The 26353-nt window shown below is 51.8% G+C and overlaps 1 protein-coding gene across 1 annotated transcript in view; it reads left to right on the forward strand.

Annotated features, from left to right (window-relative positions):
* Nucleotides 1-604: 604 nt before the first annotated feature.
* The window catches only part of LOC306794520 (alpha-tectorin-like), a gene marked incomplete at its 5' end in the record, with an annotated part of 92215 nt that continues 66466 nt past the window's right edge, over nucleotides 605-26353 (forward strand). Inside the window, 6 exon segments of the mRNA XM_079292627.1 lie at nucleotides 605-782; nucleotides 1253-1432; nucleotides 22851-22966; nucleotides 23215-23493; nucleotides 23590-23685; nucleotides 23811-23976. Of these exon segments, the coding sequence (XP_079148753.1) occupies nucleotides 605-782; nucleotides 1253-1432; nucleotides 22851-22966; nucleotides 23215-23493; nucleotides 23590-23685; nucleotides 23811-23976 (1015 nt within the window).

The raw sequence follows: 26353 nt of genomic DNA on the forward strand, positions 1-26353 counted from the left end.
ACTGGTTGACTTGTTTCCAGGTGAACCACAATGGACATCTGACCTTTAACTCACGTTGGGGAAGTTACACCCCTCAAAGGTTTCCACTGCATGGATCCAGGGACGTCATTGCTCCACTCTGGACAGATTTAGACAACAGAGCGAATGGTCAGGTCTACTACAACCAATACACCAGTGGCAGCATCCTCCACCAAGCTACGCAAGACATTAATCGTTACTTCCCAGGATTGAGTTTCAATGCCAACTGGGTCTTTGTTGCAACATGGTATGAGGTGGCCTACTATCCCACCACTGGAACAGTAAGTTATCTTGTTCTAAATGAGGAAACACATGACGTGTATTTGACCTATTACAACATATATTTACGATAATAACCACAAGTAATTTTTTTTCAGCAAACAACAGTTCAAGCAGTCTTGATCTCTGGTGGCCAGTACACATTTGTGCTGATGAATTATGGGATAATAGCCTCAACAAACCGAAATATACAGGTTAGAGGCATTACAATGATATGTGACTTACAATGTAAAAGTGGCCATGACTTACTTAAACCTGAATGCAGATGTGCAAAAACAAAAAATAAAACTACTTGTATTGATGCGACATGTATTTCCAGGCTGGATATGACACAGTGAGCTCCACTCACCATTTCACCATCCCTGGATCATTCTCTAACAATGCATCAGGCAGTAACTCAAATTTCCGCCTGAGCAGCAATGTCAATGTGCCCGGTCGCTGGGCTTTCCGGACAGACCATGGATCAGAAGGCTGTACTTACAATGGTAAGATCAGAACCAGAGGGTGGTCACCATATAGTTCTTTACAGTAATGTGGATATGTGTTCACCACTCCACGGAGATATGTATTAAGTGTTTGTTGAACGAAATAAACAATGTATATTTTGCTGCAGACAGCTGAGTATAATGTACATACTGCTATTACATTACAATATGGTGACATATAATTTAATTGCAAGTTAAGTTTTTTCATTTCATGCCAAAGTAGTTCTCAAAAGGCAAGCGCTGACCACAACAATGTAATGTCTCAAGTTGAAGGCGGCTGGCGACTTTTCTTGCAAGGCATCCTCTTCTTTATCCCCTAATTTTTGTCACCGTTCTACTGTTTATTATGAAAACAAAGGCAACATTGTCCACAAAGAATTAAAGTCAAATGTCTGATAATGTAAAAGTAATAGTGTCGACTCGTTTCACTCTATTCCGTGAAGTGAACTTTTCCTTTCTTTCTTCTGAAGGTGAATCCGTGCAGCTTGGTGACACATTCTGGAGTGACAGTACCTGTGCACAGAAGTGCACCTGCACCTCAGCAGGCCTGCAGTGTCACAACCAACGCTGCTCCTTTTCCCAAATCTGCCAACCTACTGCCTTTCAGTTCAGCTGCCAGACGGTGCGGAGAGGCACCTGCACCATCAGTGGTGATCCACATTACTATACCTTCGATAACAAAGTGTTTCATTTCCAAGGCACCTGCACTTATGTTCTCTCTGAACAATGTGGTCGTGGGTTGCCCTACTATAGAGTAGAGGGCAAGAACGAGCATCTGGGCAACACTCGTGTTTCCTGGACACGACTGGTCAAAGTGTTTGTCTATAATGAAACCATTGAGCTTGTCAAGGGACGTCGTGGTGCAATTAAGGTTGGTATTAAGAAATAAGTCTCCACTTGCTGTGATATTTTAGTTTTGTTCATATTTTTACAACTATGTCTTTGCTTGTTGGTGTGTTTACAGGTTAATGGCATCTTCGCACACACTCCATGCTCTCTCAACAATGGCACGGTCCAGGTTTACGAGTCAGGTTTTTCTGTGATCGTCAGTACTGACTTTGGTTTGGAGGTGTCTTATGACACAAATCATTATGTTCGGATCAGGGTGCCCTACACTTACCAGAATGCAACATGTGGCCTGTGTGGAAACTTCAACAATGACCTCACGGATGACTTTCAAACCCGCCAAGGAAAAGTTGTCAGCTCTGATGTGGATTTTGCCAACAGCTGGAAAGCATTGGGAGACAATGAGCCTGGTTGTGATGCACAGTGTGGAGGTCTGAGCTGTGCTGCCTGTACGAAGGCTCAGGCAGCTTTATACAGCAATACTGCTCATTGTGGTATCCTCCAGAGCACTTCTGGACCTTTTGCCGCTTGTCATCAACAACTTCCCCCACAGACCTTTTTGCAAAGCTGTGTGTATGATATGTGTGTAGGAGAAGGAAATCAAACCATTCTGTGCCAAGCCCTATATGTGTATGCAAGTCGGTGTCAACAGAATGGTGTACAGCTGCCAAGCTGGAGGAGGCAAGGCTTCTGTGGTATGTCTGTCAGTCAAAAACATTATTTCATATAATCCTTGGGCTGTCATGATGTCAAGATACATCTTGTTTTCTTTTGTCTAGAAATCCAATGCCCAGCAAACAGCCACTTTGAGCAGCGAGGCACATCATGTCCAGCTACCTGTGTCAGCCCCAATTCTACCGTCGACTGCCCTCTTCCTGTCCAGGAGAGCTGCATCTGCAATTCAGGCTACATACTTAGTGGTGGGGTCTGCATCCCTCATGCTGAGTGTGGCTGCAGCTTTGAGGGTTGCTACTACCGCTCTGGAGAAACTGTAATACTAGACAACGACTGTGGGAGACGATGTAGCTGCAGTGATGGCTCCATGACTTGCCGTTCCCATGGTTGTGGTCCACTTGAATCATGCAGTGTGGAGGAGGGAGAAAGAGGATGCAGACCTAACAGCTATGGAACAACAATAGCTGCCCCAACAACAACTGCAGCCCCAACAACAACTACAGCCCCAACAACAACTGCAGCCCCAACAACAACAGCTGCCCCAACAACAACAGCTGCCCAAACAACAACAGCTGCCCCAACAACAACTGCAGCCCCAACAACAACTGCTGCCCCAACAACAACTGCTGCCCCAACAACAACTGCTGCCCCAACAACAACTGCTGCCCCAACAACAACAGCTGCCCCAACAACAACTGCAGCCCCAACAACAACTGCTGCCCCAACAACCACTGTAGCCCCAACAACAACTGCTTCCCCAACAACAACTGCTGCCCCAACAACAACTGCTTCCCCAACAACAACTGCTGCCCCAACAACAACTGCTGCCCCAACAACAACTGCAGCCCCAACAACAACAGCTGCCCCAACAACTGCAGCACCAACAACAACTGCTGCCCCAACAACAACAGCTGCCCCAACAACAACAGCTGCCCCAACAACAACTGCATCCCCAACAACAACTGCTGCCCCAACAACAACTGCTTCCCCAACAACAACTGCTGCCCCAACAACAACTGCTGCCCCAACAACAACTGCAGCCCCAACAACAACAGTTGCCCCAACAACAACTGCAGCCCCAACAACAACAGCTGCCCCAACAACAACTGCAGCCCCAACAACAACTGCTGCCCCAACAACAACTGCAGCCCCAACAACAACAGCTGCCCCAACAACAACTGCAGCCCCAACAACAACTGCAGCCCCAACAACTGCTGCCCCAACAACTGCAGCCCCAACAACAACAGCTGCCCCAACAACAACTGCAGCCCCAACAACAACTGCTGCCCCAACAACAACAGCTGCCCCAACAACAACTGCAGCGCCAACAACAACTGCAGCCCCAACAACAACTGCTGCCCCAACAACAACTGCAGCCCCAACAACAACAGCTGCCCCAACAACAACTGCAGCCCCAACAACAACAGCTGCCCCAACAACAACTGCAGCCCCAACAACAACTGCTGCCCCAACAACAGCAGCTGCCCCAACAACAACAGCTGCCCCAACAACAACTGCAGCGCCAACAACAACTGCAGCCCCAACAACAACTGCTGCCCCAACAACAACTGCAGCCCCAACAACAACAGCTGCCCCAACAACAACTGCAGCCCCAACAGCTGCCCCAGCAACAACTGCAGCCCCAACAACAACAGCTGCCCCAACAACAACTGCAGCCCCAACAACAACTGCTGCCCCAACAACAACTGCAGCCCCAACAACAACAGCTGCCCCAACAACAACTGCAGCCCCAACAACAACTGCAGCCCCAACAACTGCTGCCCCAACAACAACTGCAGCCCCAACAACAACAGCTGCCCCAACAACAACTGCAGCCCCAACAACAACTGCTGCCCCAACAACAGCAGCTGCCCCAACAACAACAGCTGCCCCAACAACAACTGCAGCGCCAACAACAACTGCAGCCCCAACAACAACTGCTGCCCCAACAACAACTGCAGCCCCAACAACAACAGCTGCCCCAACAACAACTGCAGCCCCAACAACAACAGCTGCCCCAACAACAACTGCAGCACCAACAACAACTGCAGCCCCAACAACAACTGCTGCCCCAACAACAACTGCAGCCCCAACAACAACAGCTGCCCCAACAACAACTGCAGCCCCAACAACAACAGCTGCCCCAACAACAACTGCAGCCCCAACAACAACTGCTGCCCCAACAACAGCAGCTGCCCCAACAACAACAGCTGCCCCAACAACAACTGCAGCGCCAACAACAACTGCAGCCCCAACAACAACTGCTGCCCCAACAACAACTGCAGCCCCAACAACAACAGCTGCCCCAACAACAACTGCAGCCCCAACAACAACAGCTGCCCCAACAACAACAGCTGCCCCAACAACAACTGCAGCCCCAACAACAACAGCTGCCCCAACAACAACTGCTGCCCCAACAACAACTGCAGCCCCAACAACAACTGCTGCCCCAACAACAACTGCTGCCCCAACAACAACTGCTGCCCCAACAACAACTGCTGCCCCAACAACAACTGCTGCCCCAACAACAACTGCAGCCCCAACAACAACTGCTGCCCCAACAACAACAGCTGCCCCAACAACAACTGCAGCCCCAACAACAACAGCTGCCCCAACAACAACTGCAGCCCCAACAACTGCTGCCCCAACAACAACTGCAGCCCCAACAACAACAGCTGCCCCAACAACAACTGCAGCCCCAACAACAACTGCAGCCCCAACAACTGCTGCCCCAACAACAACTGCTGCCCCAACAACAACAGCTGCCCCAACAACAACTGCTGCCCCAACAACAACTGCAGCCCCAACAACAACTGCTGCCCCATCAACAACTGCAGCCCCAACAACAACTGCAGCCCCAACAACAACAGCTGCCCCAACAACAACTGCAGCCCCAACAACAACTGCAGCCCCAACAACAACAGCTGCCCCAACAACAACTGCTGCCCCAACAACAACAGCTGCCCCAACAACAACTGCAGCCCCAACAACAACTGCAGCCCCAACAACAACAGCTGCCCCAACAACAACTGCTGCCCCAACAACGACTGCAGCCCCAACAACAACTGCTGCCCCAACAACAACTGCAGCCCCAACAACAACTGCTTCCCCAACAACAACAGCAGCCCCAACAACAACTGCTGCCCCAACAACAACTGCTGCCCCAACAACAACTGCAGCCCCAACAACAACTGCTGCCCCAACAACAACTGCTGCCCCAACAACAACTGCTGCCCCAACAACGACTGCTGCCCCAACAACGACTGCAGCCCCAACAACAACTGCTGCCCCAACAACAACTGCTGCCCCAACAACAACTGCAGCCCCAACAACAACTGCTGCCCCAACAACAACTGCAGCCCCAACAACAACAGCTGCCCCAACAACAACTGCAGCCCCAACAACAACTACAGCCCCAACAACAACAGCAGCCCCAACAACAACTGCTGCCCCAACAACAACTGCAGCCCCAACAACAACTGCAGCCCCAACAACAACAGCTGCCCCAACAACAACTGCAGCCCCAACAACAACTGCTGCCCCAACAACAGCAGCTGCCCCAACAACAACAGCTGCCCCAACAACAACTGCAGCCCCAACAACAACTGCAGCGCCAACAACAACTGCAGCCCCAACAACAACTGCAGCCCCAACAACAACTGCAGCCCCAACAACAACTGCAGCCCCAACAACAACTGCTGCCCCAACAACAACTGCTGCCCCAACAACAACAGCTGCCCCAACAACAACTGCAGCCCCAACAACAACAGCTGCCCCAACAACAACAGCTGCCCCAACAACAACTGCTGCCCCAACAACAACTGCAGCCCCAACAACAACTGCTGCCCCATCAACAACTGCAGCCCCAACAACAACTGCAGCCCCAACAACAACAGCTGCCCCAACAACAACTGCAGCCCCAACAACAACTGCAGCCCCAACAACAACAGCTGCCCCAACAACAACTGCTGCCCCAACAACAACTGCTGCCCCAACAACAACAGCTGCCCCAACAACAACTGCAGCCCCAACAACAACTGCAGCCCCAACAACAACAGCTGCCCCAACAACAACTGCTGCCCCAACAACGACTGCAGCCCCAACAACAACTGCTGCCCCAACAACAACTGCAGCCCCAACAACAACTGCTTCCCCAACAACAACAGCAGCCCCAACAACAACTGCTTCCCCAACAACAACAGCAGCCCCAACAACAACTGCTGCCCCAACAACAACTGCTGCCCCAACAACAACTGCAGCCCCAACAACAACTGCTGCCCCAACAACAACTGCTGCCCCAACAACAACTGCTGCCCCAACAACGACTGCAGCCCCAACAACAACTGCTGCCCCAACAACAACTGCTGCCCCAACAACAACTGCAGCCCCAACAACAACTGCTGCCCCAACAACAACTGCAGCCCCAACAACAACAGCTGCCCCAACAACAACTGCAGCCCCAACAACAACTACAGCCCCAACAACAACAGCAGCCCCAACAACAACTGCTGCCCCAACAACAACAGCTGCCCCAACAACAACTGCAGCCCCAACAACAACTGCAGCCCCAACAACAACAGCTGCCCCAACAACAACTGCTGCCCCAACAACGACTGCTGCCCCAACAACGACTGCAGCCCCAACAACAACTGCTGCCCCAACAACAACTGCAGCCCCAACAACAACTGCTTCCCCAACAACAACAGCAGCCCCAACAACAACTGCTGCCCCAACAACAACTGCTGCCCCAACAACAACTGCAGCCCCAACAACAACTGCTGCCCCAACAACAACTGCTGCCCCAACAACAACTGCTGCCCCAACAACGACTGCAGCCCCAACAACAACTGCTGCCCCAACAACAACTGCTGCCCCAACAACAACTGCAGCCCCAACAACAACTGCTGCCCCAACAACAACTGCAGCCCCAACAACAACAGCTGCCCCAACAACAACTGCAGCCCCAACAACAACTACAGCCCCAACAACAACTGCAGCCCCAACAACAACTGCTGCCCCAACAACAACTGCAGCCCCAACAACAACAGCTGCCCCAACAACAACTGCAGCCCCAACAACAACTACAGCCCCAAAAACAACAGCAGCCCCAACAACAACTGCTGCCCCAACAACAACTGCTGCCCCAACAACAACTGCAGCCCCAACAACAACTGCTGCCCCAACAACAACTGCTGCCCCAACAACAACAGCTGCCCCAACAACAACTGCAGCCCCAACAACAACTGCAGCCCCAACAACAACAGCTGCCCCAACAACAACTGCAGCCCCAACAACAACTGCTGCCCCAACAACAACTGCAGCCCCAACAACAACTGCTGCCCCAACAACAACTGCAGCCCCAACAACAACTGCAGCCCCAACAACAACTGCAGCCCCAACAACAACTGCTGCCCCAACAACAACTGCAGCCCCAACAACAACTGCTGCCCCAACAACAACTGCTGCCCCAACAACAACTGTAGCCCCAACAACAACTGCAGCCCCAACAACAACTGCTGCCCCAACAACAACTGCAGCCCCAACAACAACAGCAGCCCCAACAACAACTGCAGCCCCAACAACAACTGCAGCCCCAACAACAACTGCTGCCCCAACAACAACTGCAGCCCCAACAACAACTGCTGCCCCAACAACAACTGCTGCCCCAACAACAACTGCAGCCCCAACAACAACTGCTGCCCCAACAACAACTGCAGCCCCAACAACAACAGCTGCCCCAACAACAACTGCAGCCCCAACAACAACTGCAGCCCCAACAACTGCTGCCCCAACAACAACTGCAGCCCCAACAACAACAGCTGCCCCAACAACAACTGCAGCCCCAACAACAACTGCTGCCCCAACAACAACTGCAGCCCCAACAACAACAGCTGCCCCAACAACAACTGCAGCCCCAACAACAACTGCAGCCCCAACAACTGCTGCCCCAACAACAACTGCAGCCCCAACAACAACAGCTGCCCCAACAACAACTGCAGCCCCAACAACAACTGCTGCCCCAACAACAGCAGCTGCCCCAACAACAACAGCTGCCCCAACAACAACTGCAGCGCCAACAACAACTGCAGCCCCAACAACAACAGCTGCCCCAACAACAACTGTAGCCCCAACAACAACAGCTGCCCCAACAACAACTGCTGCCCCAACAACAACTGCTGCCCCAACAACAACTGCTGCCCCAACAACAACTGCTGCCCCAACAACAACTGCAGCCCCAACAACAACTGCTGCCCCAACAACAACTGCAGCCCCAACAACAACTGCAGCCCCAACAACAACAGCTGCCCCAACAACAACTGCAGCCCCAACAACAACAGCTGCCCCAACAATGACTGCTGCCCCAACAACGACTGCAGCCCCAACAACAACAGCTGCCCCAACAACAACTGCAGCCCCAACAACAACAGCTGCCCCAACAACAACTGCAGCCCCAACAACAACAGCTGCCCCAACAACAACTGCAGCCCCAACAACAACTGCTGCCCCAACAACAACTGCAGCCCCAACAACAACAGCTGCCCCAACAACAACTGTAGCCCCAACAACAACTGCAGCCCCAACAACAACTGCTGCCCCAACAACAACTGCAGCCCCAACAACAACTGCAGCCCCAACAACAACAGCTGCCCCAACAACAACTGCTGCCCCAACAACGACTGCAGCCCCAACAACAACTGCTGCCCCAACAACAACTGTAGCCCCAACAACAACAGCTGCCCCAACAACAACTGCTGCCCCAACAACAACTGCTGCCCCAACAACAACTGCTGCCCCAACAACAACTGCTGCCCCAACTACAACTGTAGCCCCAACAACAACAGCTGCCCCAACAACAACTGCAGCCCCAACAACAACTGCTGCCCCAACAACAACTGCTGCCCCAACAACAACTGCAGCCCCAACAACAACTGCTGCCCCAACAACAACTGCTGCCCCAACAACAGCAGCTGCCCCAACAACAACAGCTGCCCCAACAACAACTGCAGCGCCAACAACAACTGCAGCCCCAACAACAACTGCTGCCCCAACAACAACTGCAGCCCCAACAACAACTGCTGCCCCAACAACAACTGCAGCCCCAACAACAACAGCTGCCCCAACAACAACTGCAGCCCCAACAACAACAGCTGCCCCAACAACAACTGCAGCCCCAACAACAACAGCTGCCCCAACAACAACTGCAGCCCCAACAACAACAGCTGCCCCAACAACAACTGCAGCCCCAACAACAACTGCTGCCCCAACAACAACTGCAGCCCCAACAACAACTGCAGCCCCAACAACAACTGCTGCCCCAACAACAACTGCAGCCCCAACAACAACTGCTGCCCCAACAACAACTGCAGCCCCAACAACAACAGCTGCCCCAACAACAACTGCAGCCCCAACAACAACTGCAGCCCCAACAACTGCTGCCCCAACAACAACTGCAGCCCCAACAACAACAGCTGCCCCAACAACAACTGCAGCCCCAACAACAACTGCTGCCCCAACAACAACTGCAGCCCCAACAACAACTGCTGCCCCAACAACAACTCCTGCCCCATCAACAACTGCAGCCCCAACAACAACAGCTGCCCCAACAACAGCAGCTGCCCCAACAACAACAGCTGCCCCAACAACAACTGCAGCGCCAACAACAACTGCAGCCCCAACAACAACTGCTGCCCCAACAACAACTGCAGCCCCAACAACAACTGCTGCCCCAACAACAACTGCAGCCCCAACAACAACTGCTGCCCCAACAACAACTGCTGCCCCAACAACAACTGCAGCCCCAACAACAACTGCAGCCCCAACAACTGCTGCCCCAACAACAACTGCAGCCCCAACAACAACAGCTGCCCCAACAACAACTGCAGCCCCAACAACAACTGCAGCCCCAACAACAACAGCTGCCCCAACAACAACTGCAGCCCCAACAACAACAGCTGCCCCAACAACAACTGCAGCGCCAACAACAACTGCAGCCCCAACAACAACTGCTGCCCCAACAACAACTGCAGCCCCAACAACAACAGCTGCCCCAACAACAACTGCAGCCCCAACAACAACAGCTGCCCCAACAACAACTGCAGCCCCAACAACAACTGCTGCCCCAACAACAGCAGCTGCCCCAACAACAACAGCTGCCCCAACAACAACTGCAGCGCCAACAACAACTGCAGCCCCAACAACAACTGCTGCCCCAACAACAACTGCAGCCCCAACAACAACAGCTGCCCCAACAACAACTGCAGCCCCAACAACAACAGCTGCCCCAACAACAACTGCAGCCCCAACAACAACTGCTGCCCCAACAACAACTGCAGCCCCAACAACAACAGCTGCCCCAACAACAACTGCTGCCCCAACAACAACTGCATCCCCAACAACAACAGCTGCCCCAACAACAACTGCAGCCCCAACAACAACTACAGCCCCAACAACAACTGCTGCCCCAACAACAACTGCTGCCCCAACAACAACAGCTGCCCCAACAACAACTGCTGCCCCAACAACAACAGCTGCCCCAACAACAACTGCAGCCCCAACAACAACTGCTGCCCCAACAACAACTGCAGCCCCAACAACAACAGCTGCCCCAACAACAACTGCAGCCCCAACAACAACTGCAGCCCCAACAACTGCTGCCCCAACAACAACTGCAGCCCCAACAACAACAGCTGCCCCAACAACAACTCCAGCCCCAACAACAACTGCTGCCCCAACAACAGCAGCTGCCCCAACAACAACAGCTGCCCCAACAACAACTGCAGCGCCAACAACAACTGCAGCCCCAACAACAACTGCAGCCCCAATAACAACAGCTGCCCCAACAACAACTGCAGCCCCAACAACAACTGCAGCCCCAACAACAGCAGCTGCCCCAACAACAACAGCTGCCCCAACAACAACTGCAGCGCCAACAACAACTGCAGCCCCAACAACAACTGCAGCCCCAACAACAACAGCTGCCCCAACAACAACTGCAGCCCCAACAACAACTGCAGCCCCAACAACAACAGCTGCCCCAACAACAACTGCAGCCCCAACAACAACTGCAGCCCCAACAACAACTGCTGCCCCAACAACAACTGCTGCCCCAACAACAACTGCAGCCCCAACAACAACTGCTGCCCCAACAACAACAGCTGCCCCAACAACGACTGCTGCCCCAACAACGACTGCAGCCCCAACAACAACTGCTGCCCCAACAACAACTGTAGCCCCAACAACAACAGCTGCCCCAACAACAACTGCAGCCCCAACAACAACAGCTGCCCCAACAACAACTGCTGCCCCAACAACGACTGCTGCCCCAACAACGACTGCAGCCCCAACAACAACTGCTGCCCCAACAACAACTGTAGCCCCAACAACAACAGCTGCCCCAACAACAACTGCAGCCCCAACAACAACAGCTGCCCCAACAACAACTGCTGCCCCAACAACAACTGCTGCCCCAACAACAACTGCAGCCCCAACAACAACTGCTGCCCCAACAACAACAGCTGCCCCAACAACAACTGTAGCCCCAACAACAGCAGCTGCCCCAACAACAACAGCTGCCCCAACAACAACTGCAGCGCCAACAACAACTGCAGCCCCAACAACAACTGCTGCCCCAACAACAACTGCAGCCCCAACAACAACTGCAGCCCCAACAACAACAGCTGCCCCAACAACAACTGCAGCCCCAACAACAACAGCTGCCCCAACAACAACTGCAGCCCCAACAACAACAGCTGCCCCAACAACGACTGCTGCCCCAACAACAACTGCAGCCCCAACAACAACTGCTGCCCCAACAACAACTGCAGCCCCAACAACAACAGCTGCCCCAACAACAACTGCAGCCCCAACAACAACTGCAGCCCCAACAACTGCTGCCCCAACAACAACTGCAGCCCCAACAACAACAGCTGCCCCAACAACAACTGCAGCCCCAACAACAAATGCTGCCCCAACAACAGCAGCTGCCCCAACAACAACAGCTGCCCCAACAACAACTGCAGCGCCAACAACAACTGCAGCCCCAACAACAACTGCTGCCCCAACAACAACTGCAGCCCCAACAACAACAGCTGCCCCAACAACAACTGCAGCCCCAACAACAACAGCTGCCCCAACAACAACTGCAGCCCCAACAACAACAGCTGCCCCAACAACAACTGCTGCCCCAACAACAACTGCAGCCCCAACAACAACAGCTGCCCCAACAACAACTGCTGCCCCAACAACAACAGCTGCCCCAACAACAACTGCAGCCCCAACAACAACTGCTGCCCCAACAACAGCAGCTGCCCCAACAACAACAGCTGCCCCAACAACAACTGCTGCCCCAACAACAGCAGCTGCCCCAACAACAACAGCTGCCCCAACAACAACTGCAGCGCCAACAACAACTGCAGCCCCAACAACAACAGCTGCCCCAACAACAACTGCTGCCCCAACAACAACTGCTGCCCCAACAACAACTGCTGCCCCAACAACAACTGCTGCCCCAACAACAACTGCTGCCCCAACAACGACTGCAGCCCCAACAACAACTGCTGCCCCAACAACAACTGCTGCCCCAACAACAACTGCAGCCCCAACAACAACTGCAGCCCCAACAACTGCTGCCCCAACAACAACTGCAGCCCCAACAACAACAGCTGCCCCAACAACAACTGCTGCCCCAACAACAACTGCTGCCCCAACAACAACTGCTGCCCCAACAACAACTGCTGCCCCAACAACAACTGCTGCCCCAACAACGACTGCAGCCACAACAACAACTGCAGCCCCAACAACTGCTGCCCCAACAACAACTGCAGCCCCAACAACAACAGCTGCCCCAACAACAACTGCAGCCCCAACAACAACTGCTGCCCCAACAACAACTGCAGCCCCAACAACAACAGCTGCCCCAACAACAACTGCAGCCCCAACAACAACTGCAGCCCCAACAACTGCTGCCCCAACAACAACTGCAGCCCCAACAACAACAGCTGCCCCAACAACAACTCCAGCCCCAACAACAACTGCTGCCCCAACAACAGCAGCTGCCCCAACAACAACAGCTGCCCCAACAACAACTGCAGCGCCAACAACAACTGCAGCCCCAACAACAACTGCAGCCCCAACAACAACAGCTGCCCCAACAACAACTGCAGCCCCAACAACAACTGCAGCCCCAACAACAACAGCTGCCCCAACAACAACTGCAGCCCCAACAACAACTGCTGCCCCAACAACAACAGCTGCCCCAACAACGACTGCTGCCCCAACAACGACTGCAGCCCCAACAACAACTGCTGCCCCAACAACAACTGTAGCCCCAACAACAACAGCTGCCCCAACAACAACTGCAGCCCCAACAACAACAGCTGCCCCAACAACAACTGCTGCCCCAACAACGACTGCTGCCCCAACAACGACTGCAGCCCCAACAACAACTGCTGCCCCAACAACAACTGTAGCCCCAACAACAACAGCTGCCCCAACAACAACTGCAGCCCCAACAACAACAGCTGCCCCAACAACAACTGCTGCCCCAACAACAACTGCTGCCCCAACAACAACTGCAGCCCCAACAACAACTGCTGCCCCAACAACAACAGCTGCCCCAACAACAACTGTAGCCCCAACAACAGCAGCTGCCCCAACAACAACAGCTGCCCCAACAACAACTGCAGCGCCAACAACAACTGCAGCCCCAACAACAACTGCTGCCCCAACAACAACTGCAGCCCCAACAACAACTGCAGCCCCAACAACAACAGCTGCCCCAACAACAACTGCAGCCCCAACAACAACAGCTGCCCCAACAACAACTGCAGCCCCAACAACAACAGCTGCCCCAACAACGACTGCTGCCCCAACAACAACTGCAGCCCCAACAACAACTGCTGCCCCAACAACAACTGCAGCCCCAACAACAACAGCTGCCCCAACAACAACTGCAGCCCCAACAACAACTGCAGCCCCAACAACTGCTGCCCCAACAACAACTGCAGCCCCAACAACAACAGCTGCCCCAACAACAACTGCAGCCCCAACAACAACTGCTGCCCCAACAACAGCAGCTGCCCCAACAACAACAGCTGCCCCAACAACAACTGCAGCGCCAACAACAACTGCAGCCCCAACAACAACTGCTGCCCCAACAACAACTGCAGCCCCAACAACAACAGCTGCCCCAACAACAACTGCAGCCCCAACAACAACAGCTGCCCCAACAACAACTGCAGCCCCAACAACAACAGCTGCCCCAACAACAACTGCTGCCCCAACAACAACTGCAGCCCCAACAACAACAGCTGCCCCAACAACAACTGCTGCCCCAACAACAACAGCTGCCCCAACAACAACTGCAGCCCCAACAACAACTGCTGCCCCAACAACAGCAGCTGCCCCAACAACAACAGCTGCCCCAACAACAACTGCTGCCCCAACAACAGCAGCTGCCCCAACAACAACAGCTGCCCCAACAACAACTGCAGCGCCAACAACAACTGCAGCCCCAACAACAACAGCTGCCCCAACAACAACTGCTGCCCCAACAACAACTGCTGCCCCAACAACAACTGCTGCCCCAACAACAACTGCTGCCCCAACAACAACTGCTGCCCCAACAACGACTGCAGCCCCAACAACAACTGCTGCCCCAACAACAACTGCTGCCCCAACAACAACTGCAGCCCCAACAACAACTGCAGCCCCAACAACTGCTGCCCCAACAACAACTGCAGCCCCAACAACAACAGCTGCCCCAACAACAACTGCTGCCCCAACAACAACTGCTGCCCCAACAACAACTGCTGCCCCAACAACAACTGCTGCCCCAACAACAACTGCTGCCCCAACAACGACTGCAGCCACAACAACAACTGCAGCCCCAACAACTGCTGCCCCAACAACAACTGCAGCCCCAACAACAACAGCTGCCCCAACAACAACTGCAGCCCCAACAACAACTGCTGCCCCAACAACAACTGCAGCCCCAACAACAACAGCTGCCCCAACAACAACTGCAGCCCCAACAACAACTGCAGCCCCAACAACTGCTGCCCCAACAACAACTGCAGCCCCAACAACAACAGCTGCCCCAACAACAACTCCAGCCCCAACAACAACTGCTGCCCCAACAACAGCAGCTGCCCCAACAACAACAGCTGCCCCAACAACAACTGCAGCGCCAACAACAACTGCAGCCCCAACAACAACTGCAGCCCCAACAACAACAGCTGCCCCAACAACAACTGCAGCCCCAACAACAACTGCAGCCCCAACAACAACAGCTGCCCCAACAACAACTGCAGCCCCAACAACAACTGCAGCCCCAACAACAACTGCTGCCCCAACAACAACTGCTGCCCCAACAACAACTGCAGCCCCAACAACAACAGCTGCCCCAACAACGACTGCTGCCCCAACAACGACTGCAGCCCCAACAACAACTGCTGCCCCAACAACAACTGTAGCCCCAACAACAACAGCTGCCCCAACCACAACTGCAGCCCCAACAACAACAGCTGCCCCAACAACAACTGCAGCCCCAACAACAACTGCTGCCCCAACAACAGCAGCTGCCCCAACAACAACAGCTGCCCCAACAACAACTGCTGCCCCAACAACAGCAGCTGCCCCAACAACAACAGCTGCCCCAACAACAACTGCAGCGCCAACAACAACTGCAGCCCCAACAACAACAGCTGCCCCAACAACAACTGCTGCCCCAACAACAACTGCTGCCCCAACAACAACTGCTGCCCCAACAACAACTGCTGCCCCAACAACGACTGCAGCCCCAACAACAACTGCTGCCCCAACAACAACTGCTGCCCCAACAACAACTGCAGCCCCAACAACAACTGCAGCCCCAACAACTGCTGCCCCAACAACAACTGCAGCCCCAACAACAACAGCTGCCCCAACAACAACTGCAGCCCCAACAACAACTGCTGCCCCAACAACAACTGCAGCCCCAACAACAACAGCTGCCCCAACAACAACTGCAGCCCCAACAACAACTGCAGCCCCAACAACTGCTGCCCCAACAACAACTGCAGCCCCAACAACAACAGCTGCCCCAACAACAACTCCAGCCCCAACAACAACTGCTGCCCCAACAACAGCAGCTGCCCCAACAACAACAGCTGCCCCAACAACAACTGCAGCGCCAACAACAACTGCAGCCCCAACAACAACTGCTGCCCCAACAACAACTGCAGCCCCAACAACAACAGCTGCCCCAACAACAACTGTAGCCCCAACAACAACAGCTGCCCCAACAACAACTGCAGCCCCAACAACAACTGCAGCCCCAACAACTGCTGCCCCAACAACAACTGCAGCCCCAACAACAACAGCTGCCCCAACAACAACTGCTGCCCCAACAACAACTGCTGCCCCAACAACAGCAGCTGCCCCAACAACAGCAGCTGCCCCAACAACAACAGCTGCCCCAACAACAACTGCTGCCCCAACAACAACTGCAGCCCCAACAACAACTGCAGCCCCAACAACAACTGCAGCGCCAACAACAACTGCTGCCCCAACAACAACTGCAGCCCCAACAACAACTGCAGCCCCAACAACAACTGCAGCCCCAACAACAACAGCTGCCCCAACAACAACTGCAGCCCCAACAACAACTGCAGCCCCAACAACAACAGCTGCCCCAACAACAACTGCAGCCCCAACAACAACAGCTGCCCCAACAACAACTGCTGCCCCAACAACAACTGCTGCCCCAACAACAACTGCAGCCCCAACAACAACTGCTGCCCCAACAACAACAGCTGCCCCAACAACGACTGCTGCCCCAACAACGACTGCAGCCCCAACAACAACTGCTGCCCCAACAACAACTGTAGCCCCAACAACAACAGCTGCCCCAACAACAACTGCAGCCCCAACAACAACAGCTGCCCAACAACAACTGCTGCCCCAACAACAACTGCTGCCCCAACAACAACTGCAGCCCCAACAACAACTGCTGCCCCAACAACAACAGCTGCCCCAACAACAACAGCTGCCCCAACAACAACTGCTGCCCCAACAACGACTGCAGCCCCAACAACAACTGCTGCCCCAACAACAACTGCAGCCCCAACAACAGCAGCTGCCCCAACAACAACAGCTGCCCCAACAACAACTGCAGCGCCAACAACAACTGCAGCCCCAACAACAACTGCTGCCCCAACAACAACTGCAGCCCCAACAACAACTGCTGCCCCAACAACAACTGCAGCCCCAACAACAACAGCTGCCCCAACAACAACTGCAGCCCCAACAACAACAGCTGCCCCAACAACAACTGCAGCCCCAACAACAACAGCTGCCCCAACAACAACTGCAGCCCCAACAACAACAGCTGCCCCAACAACAACTGCAGCCCCAACAACAACAGCTGCCCCAACAACAACTGCAGCCCCAACAACAACAGCTGCCCCAACAACAACTGCAGCCCCAACAACAACTGCTGCCCCAACAACAACTGCAGCCCCAACAACAACTGCAGCCCCAACAACAACTGCTGCCCCAACAACAACTGCAGCCGCAACAACAACTGCAGCCCCAACAACAACAGCTGCCCCAACAACAACTGCTGCCCCAACAACAACTGCATCCCCAACAACAACTGCTGCCCCAACAACGACTGCAGCCCCAACAACAACTGCTGCCCCAACAACAACTGCTGCCCCAACAACAACTGCAGCCCCAACAACAACTGCAGCCCCAACAACTGCTGCCCCAACAACAACTGCAGCCCCAACAACAACAGCTGCCCCAACAACAACTGCAGCCCCAACAACAACTGCTGCCCCAACAACAACTGCAGCCCCAACAACAACTGCAGCCCCAACAACAACTGCAGCCCCAACAACTGCTGCCCCAACAACAACTGCAGCCCCAACAACAACAGCTGCCCCAACAACAACTGCAGCCCCAACAACAACTGCTGCCCCAACAACAGCAGCTGCCCCAACAACAACAGCTGCCCCAACAACAACTGCAGCGCCAACAACAACTGCAGCCCCAACAACAACTGCTGCCCCAACAACAACTGCAGCCCCAACAACAACAGCTGCCCCAACAACAACTGTAGCCCCAACAACAACAGCTGCCCCAACAACAACTGCAGCCCCAACAACAACTGCAGCCCCAACAACTGCTGCCCCAACAACAACTGCAGCCCCAACAACAACAGCTGCCCCAACAACAACTGCAGCCCCAACAACAACTGCTGCCCCAACAACAGCAGCTGCCCCAACAACAGCAGCTGCCCCAACAACAACAGCTGCCCCAACAACAACTGCTGCCCCAACAACAACTGCAGCCCCAACAACAACTGCAGCCCCAACAACAACTGCAGCGCCAACAACAACTGCAGCCCCAACAACAACTGCAGCCCCAACAACAACTGCAGCCCCAACAACAACTGCAGCCCCAACAACAACAGCTGCCCCAACAACAACTGCAGCCCCAACAACAACTGCAGCCCCAACAACAACTGCTGCCCCAACAACAACAGCTGCCCCAACAACAACTGCAGCCCCAACAACAACTGCAGCCCCAACAACAGCAGCTGCCCCAACAACGACTGCAGCCCCAACAACAACTGCTGCCCCAACAACAACTGCTGCCCCAACAACAACTGCAGCCCCAACAACAACTGCAGCCCCAACAACTGCTGCCCCAACAACAACTGCAGCCCCAACAACAACAGCTGCCCCAACAACAACAGCTGCCCCAACAACAACTGCAGCCCCAACAACAACAGCTGCCCCAACAACAACTGTAGCCCCAACAACAACAGCTGCCCCAACAACAACTGCTGCCCCAACAACAACTGCTGCCCCAACAACAACTGCTGCCCCAACAACAACTGCTGCCCCAACAACAACTGCTGCCCCAACAACAACAGCTGCCCCAACAACAACTGCAGCCCCAACAACAACTGCTGCCCCAACAACAGCAGCTGCCCCAACAACAACAGCTGCCCCAACAACAACTGCAGCGCCAACAACAACTGCAGCCCCAACAACAACTGCTGCCCCAACAACAACTGCAGCCCCAACAACAACAGCTGCCCCAACAACAACTGCAGCCCCAACAACAACAGCTGCCCCAACAACAACTGCAGCCCCAACAACAACAGCTGCCCCAACAACAACTGCAGCCCCAACAACAACTGCTGCCCCAACAACAACTGCAGCCCCAACAACAACAGCTGCCCCAACAACAACTGCAGCCCCAACAACACCTGCAGCCCCAACAACTGCTGCCCCAACAACAACTGCAGCCCCAACAACAACAGCTGCCCCAACAACAACTGCAGCCCCAACAACAACTGCTGCCCCAACAACAGCAGCTGCCCCAACAACAACAGCTGCCCCAACAACAACTGCAGCGCCAACAACAACTGCAGCCCCAACAACAACAACTGCTGCCCCAACAACAACTGCAGCCCCAACAACAACAGCTGCCCCAACAACAACTGCAGCCCCAACAACAACAGCTGCCCCAACAACAACTGCAGCGCCAACAACAACTGCAGCCCCAACAACAACTGCTGCCCCAACAACAACTGCAGCCCCAACAACAACAGCTGCCCCAACAACAACTGCAGCCCCAACAACAACAGCTGCCCCAACAACAACTGCAGCCCCAACAACAACTGCAGCCCCAACAACAACTGCTGCCCCAACAACAGCAGCTGCCCCAACAACAACAGCTGCCCCAACAACAACTGCAGCGCCAACAACAACTGCAGCCCCAACAACAACTGCTGCCCCAACAACAACTGCAGCCCCAACAACAACAGCTGCCCCAACAACAACTGCAGCCCCAACAACAACAGCTGCCCCAACAACAACTGCAGCCCCAACAACAACTGCAGCCCCAACAACAACTGCTGCCCCAACAACAACTGCTGCCCCAACAACAACTGTAGCCCCAACAACAACAGCTGCCCCAACAACAACTGCAGCCCCAACAACAACAGCTGCCCCAACAACAACTGCTGCCCCAACAACAACTGCTGCCCCAACAACAACTGCAGCCCCAACAACAACTGCTGCCCCAACAACAACAGCTGCCCCAACAACAACAGCTGCCCCAACAACAACTGCTGCCCCAACAACGACTGCAGCCCCAACAACAACTGCTGCCCCAACAACAACTGTAGCCCCAACAACAGCAGCTGCCCCAACAACAACAGCTGCCCCAACAACAACTGCAGCGCCAACAACAACTGCAGCCCCAACAACAACTGCTGCCCCAACAACAACTGCAGCCCCAACAACAACTGCTGCCCCAACAACAACTGCAGCCCCAACAACAACAGCTGCCCCAACAACAACTGCAGCCCCAACAACAACAGCTGCCCCAACAACAACTGCAGCCCCAACAACAACAGCTGCCCCAACAACAACTGCAGCCCCAACAACAACAGCTGCCCCAACAACAACTGCAGCCCCAACAACAACTGCTGCCCCAACAACAACTGCAGCCCCAACAACAACTGCAGCCCCAACAACAACTGCTGCCCCAACAACAACTGCAGCCCCAACAACAACTGCTGCCCCAACAACAACTGCAGCCCCAACAACAACAGCTGCCCCAACAACAACTGCAGCCCCAACAACAACTGCAGCCCCAACAACTGCTGCCCCAACAACAACTGCAGCCCCAACAACAACAGCTGCCCCAACAACAACTGCAGCCCCAACAACAACTGCTGCCCCAACAACAGCAGCTGCCCCAACAACAACAGCTGCCCCAACAACAACTGCAGCGCCAACAACAACTGCAGCCCCAACAACAACTGCTGCCCCAACAACAACTGCAGCCCCAACAACAACAGCTGCCCCAACAACAACTGCAGCCCCAACAACAACAGCTGCCCCAACAACAACTGCAGCCCCAACAACAACTGCTGCCCCAACAACAACTGCAGCCCCAACAACAACAGCTGCCCCAACAACAACTGCTGCCCCAACAACAACTGCATCCCCAACAACAACAGCTGCCCCAACAACAACTGCAGCCCCAACAACAACAACAGCTGACCCAACTTGGTTTGGGTATGCAGTCTCTGAGTGCTTTCTAGTTGTTGGTTTTTTTGGAATTTAATTAAATACATTTGGTCGGCAGGTTTATATTTGTGGCTTTGGAGAATGGCACATCTAATCATGTTGCCTGTGCTGCTTTTGGGATTGATAAGTAAGTATGAAATTCAGTCCGTTTCAATTAAATACATTTTTAGTTTTGTTGTATTTCAGTAAATTCACTAACAGACTTGATGTTAGCAGAACAGACTGATTGTTATCCAATTATATCTATGTGTTTGTTTTCATAGGTACAGTGACTCCTCAGACAACAGGTGAATTGAAGTTTAGATAATCTCTTCGTAATTTGTTCATGCTATTAAAATGTCAGTCATACAGTTGCTCTAGTTATTACTTCAAGATTATACACATTTCCCCTGGATTGCAGCTAATACTGCGGTTTATAATTGTTGTACATATATATATATATATATATCTATAGACATACATAGATACAAAATACACAATTTATATCCTCTGCCAGTGTGGAGGTTGCAGAGGTACCACACCCAAGGCATTGCTTTGCTTTGCTTTAATCTACAAGTTAATAAGTTACAAATACCAGGCTGATGTATCAATTAAATACATTTTTATTTTTGTTGTATTTACCTAAATTCACTAACTGAATTTGTTTTTGATGTGAGCAAAGCAGACAGATTTTTATCCAATTAAATATGTTTGTTTTCATAGGTACGGTGACTCCTCACACGGCAGGTGAATTGGAGTTTAGATAATCTCTTAGTAATTTGTTCATGCTATTAAAATGTCAGTCATACAGTTGCTCGAGTTATTACTTCAAGATTATACCCATTTCCCCTGAATTGCAGCTAATACTGCTGGTTATGATTGTTATATAGACATACTTACACAATTTACATCCTATGCCAGTGTGGAGGTTGCAGAGGTACCACACCCAAGGCATTGCTTTGCTTTGTTTTAATTTACAAGTTAACAAGTTATGAATACAAGGTTGAAAGGTGGAGTTTCACCGCCACCCTCTGGTTGCACTTGGTATGTGGTACAAAGATTACTTTGCTGCACCTGCAACTATGCCCAACGGTGATTTTATGGTGTAGAAAACAAGATCTTCAGGTGGTGTTACATTGCTTTTTAAATTAGAACTTTTTGACAGAAGTAATTTTGACTGTCCCAGAAAGCAAAGCCAGTGAGCCTTTGAGAGAATTCTGTCTTTTCTAATGTTTTCATTGACAAATGTTCTGTTCCTGCTATAACATGCCATAATGGCTGCTGGGAAAAAGGTTTATTTTGGTTGGTCAGAATATTAGATTAAAAGAGTCCACAAAAACACAAATAACACAAAAAGCATATTTTGTATCAAACATTGGTATGATAGGTGTGGTGATCTAGAAATGTACAAAAAAACACTATGGATGGACATTCCATCTCTTCTTAAAAATGTGATGTCTTTTGTTCTTTCTAGGAACCCTCTACTTAATAACCGGAACAAGAAGCAGCAACACAGATGATGGAAGTTCTCCTAACATTCGCCTGCAACGATCATTTCTGTATTTTGGAAGGACGTATAATCAGATTTATGTATGTAAATATAATATTAGCAAATACAAAATCCATATATGTTATGTTTTGTGGAGGAATCTGGTTAGTAAATCACAAGAACTGTTGTAAATGTGCAACAAATAAATGAATGGAGCTAATGAATAAATTGGAGAAGTAAAAAAAAATGCACTATGCTATTAAACTAATGCTACTTTATATTTGACTTCAACTGAAACATATATTGTTACTAATTCTTTGTTAGTAAGAACTGGTTGACTTGTTTCCAGGTGAACCACAATGGACATCTGACCTTTAACTCACGTTGGGGAAGTTACACCCCTCAAAGGTTTCCACTGCATGGATCCAGGGACGTCATTGCTCCACTCTGGACAGATTTAGACAACAGAGCGAATGGTCAGGTCTACTACAACCAATACACCAGTGGCAGCATCCTCCACCAAGCTACGCAATACATTAATCGTTACTTCCCAGGATTGAGTTTCAATGCCAACTGGGTCTTTGTTGCAACATGGTATGAGGTGGCCTACTATCCCACCACTGGAACAGTAAGTTATCTTGTTCTAAATGAGGAAACACATGACGTGTATTTGACCTATTACAACATATATTTACGATAATAACCACAAGTAATTTTTTTTCAGCAAACAACAGTTCAAGCAGTCTTGATCTCTGGTGGCCAGTACACATTTGTGCTGATGAATTATGGGATAATAGCCTCAACAAACCGAAATATACAGGTTAGAGGCATTACAATGATATGTGACTTACAATGTAAAAGTGGCCATGACTTACTTAAACCTGAATGCAGATGTGCAAAAACAAAAAATAAAACTACTTGTATTGATGCGACATGTATTTCCAGGCTGGATATGACACAGTGAGCTCCACTCACCATTTCACCATCCCTGGATCATTCTCTAACAATGCATCAGGCAGTAACTCAAATTTCCGCCTGAGCAGCAATGTCAATGTGCCCGGTCGCTGGGCTTTCCGGACAGACCATGGATCAGAAGGCTGTACTTACAATGGTAAGATCAGAACCAGAGGGTGGTCACCATATAGTTCTTTACAGTAATGTGGATATGTGTTCACCACTCCACGGAGATATGTATTAAGTGTTTGTTGAACGAAATAAACAATGTATATTTTGCTGCAGACAGCTGAGTATAATGTACATACTGCTATTACATTACAATATGGTGACATATAATTTAATTGCAAGTTAAGTTTTTTCATTTCATGCCAAAGTAGTTCTCAAAAGGCAAGCGCTGACCACAACAATGTAATGTCTCAAGTTGAAGGCGGCTGGCGACTTTTCTTGCAAGGCATCCTCTTCTTTATCCCCTAATTTTTGTCACCGTTCTACTGTTTATTATGAAAACAAAGGCAACATTGTCCACAAAGAATTAAAGTCAAATGTCTGATAATGTAAAAGTAATAGTGTCGACTCGTTTCACTCTATTCCGTGAAGTGAACTTTTCCTTTCTTTCTTCTGAAGGTGAATCCGTGCAGCTTGGTGACACATTCTGGAGTGACAGTACCTGTGCACAGAAGTGCACCTGCACCTCAGCAGGCCTGCAGTGTCACAACCAACGCTGCTCCTTTTCCCAAATCTGCCAACCTACTGCCTTTCAGTTCAGCTGCCAGACGGTGCGGAGAGGCACCTGCACCATCAGTGGTGATCCACATTACTATACCTTCGATAACAAAGTGTTTCATTTCCAAGGCACCTGCACTTATGTTCTCTCTGAACAATGTGGTCGTGGGTTGCCCTACTATAGAGTAGAGGGCAAGAACGAGCATCTGGGCAACACTCGTGTTTCCTGGACACGACTGGTCAAAGTGTTTGTCTATAATGAAACCATTGAGCTTGTCAAGGGACGTCGTGGTGCAATTAAGGTTGGTATTAAGAAATAAGTCTCCACTTGCTGTGATATTTTAGTTTTGTTCATATTTTTACAACTATGTCTTTGCTTGTTGGTGTGTTTACAGGTTAATGGCATCTTCGCACACACTCCATGCTCTCTCAACAATGGCACGGTCCAGGTTTACGAGTCAGGTTTTTCTGTGATCGTCAGTACTGACTTTGGTTTGGAGGTGTCTTATGACACAAATCATTATGTTCGGATCAGGGTGCCCTACACTTACCAGAATGCAACATGTGGCCTGTGTGGAAACTTCAACAATGACCTCACGGATGACTTTCAAACCCGCCAAGGAAAAGTTGTCAGCTCTGATGTGGATTTTGCCAACAGCTGGAAAGCATTGGGAGACAATGAGCCTGGTTGTGATGCACAGTGTGGAGGTCTGAGCTGTGCTGCCTGTACGAAGGCTCAGGCAGCTTTATACAGCAATACTGCTCATTGTGGTATCCTCCAGAGCACTTCTGGACCTTTTGCCGCTTGTCATCAACAACTTCCCCCACAGACCTTTTTGCAAAGCTGTGTGTATGATATGTGTGTAGGAGAAGGAAATCAAACCATTCTGTGCCAAGCCCTATATGTGTATGCAAGTCGGTGTCAACAGAATGGTGTACAGCTGCCAAGCTGGAGGAGGCAAGGCTTCTGTGGTATGTCTGTCAGTCAAAAACATTATTTCATATAATCCTTGGGCTGTCATGATGTCAAGATACATCTTGTTTTCTTTTGTCTAGAAATCCAATGCCCAGCAAACAGCCACTTTGAGCAGCGAGGCACATCATGTCCAGCTACCTGTGTCAGCCCCAATTCTACCGTCGACTGCCCTCTTCCTGTCCAGGAGAGCTGCATCTGCAATTCAGGCTACATACTTAGTGGTGGGGTCTGCATCCCTCATGCTGAGTGTGGCTGCAGCTTTGAGGGTTGCTACTACCGCTCTGGAGAAACTGTAATACTAGACAACGACTGTGGGAGACGATGTAGCTGCAGTGATGGCTCCATGACTTGCCGTTCCCATGGTTGTGGTCCACTTGAATCATGCAGTGTGGAGGAGGGAGAAAGAGGATGCAGACCTAACAGCTATGGAACAACAATAGCTGCCCCAACAACAACTGCAGCCCCAACAACAACTACAGCCCCAACAACAACAGCTGCCCCAACAACAACAGCAGCCCCAACAACAACTGCTGCCCCAACAACAACTGCTGCCCCAACAACAACTGCTGCCCCAACAACAACTGCTGCCCCAACAACAACTGCTGCCCCAACAACAACTGCAGCCCCAACAACAACTGCTGCCCCAACAACCACTGTAGCCCCAACAACAACTGCTTCCCCAACAACAACTGCTGCCCCAACAACAACTGCTTCCCCAACAACAACTGCTGCCCCAACAACAACTGCAGCCCCAACAACAACAGCTGCCCCAACAACTGCTGCCCCAACAACAACTGCATCCCCAACAACAACTGCTTCCCCAACAACAACT

Source organism: Melanostigma gelatinosum (genome assembly GCF_949748355.1).
Source record: "Melanostigma gelatinosum genome assembly, chromosome: 21".
NCBI classification, from domain to species: domain Eukaryota; kingdom Metazoa; phylum Chordata; class Actinopteri; order Perciformes; family Zoarcidae; genus Melanostigma; species Melanostigma gelatinosum.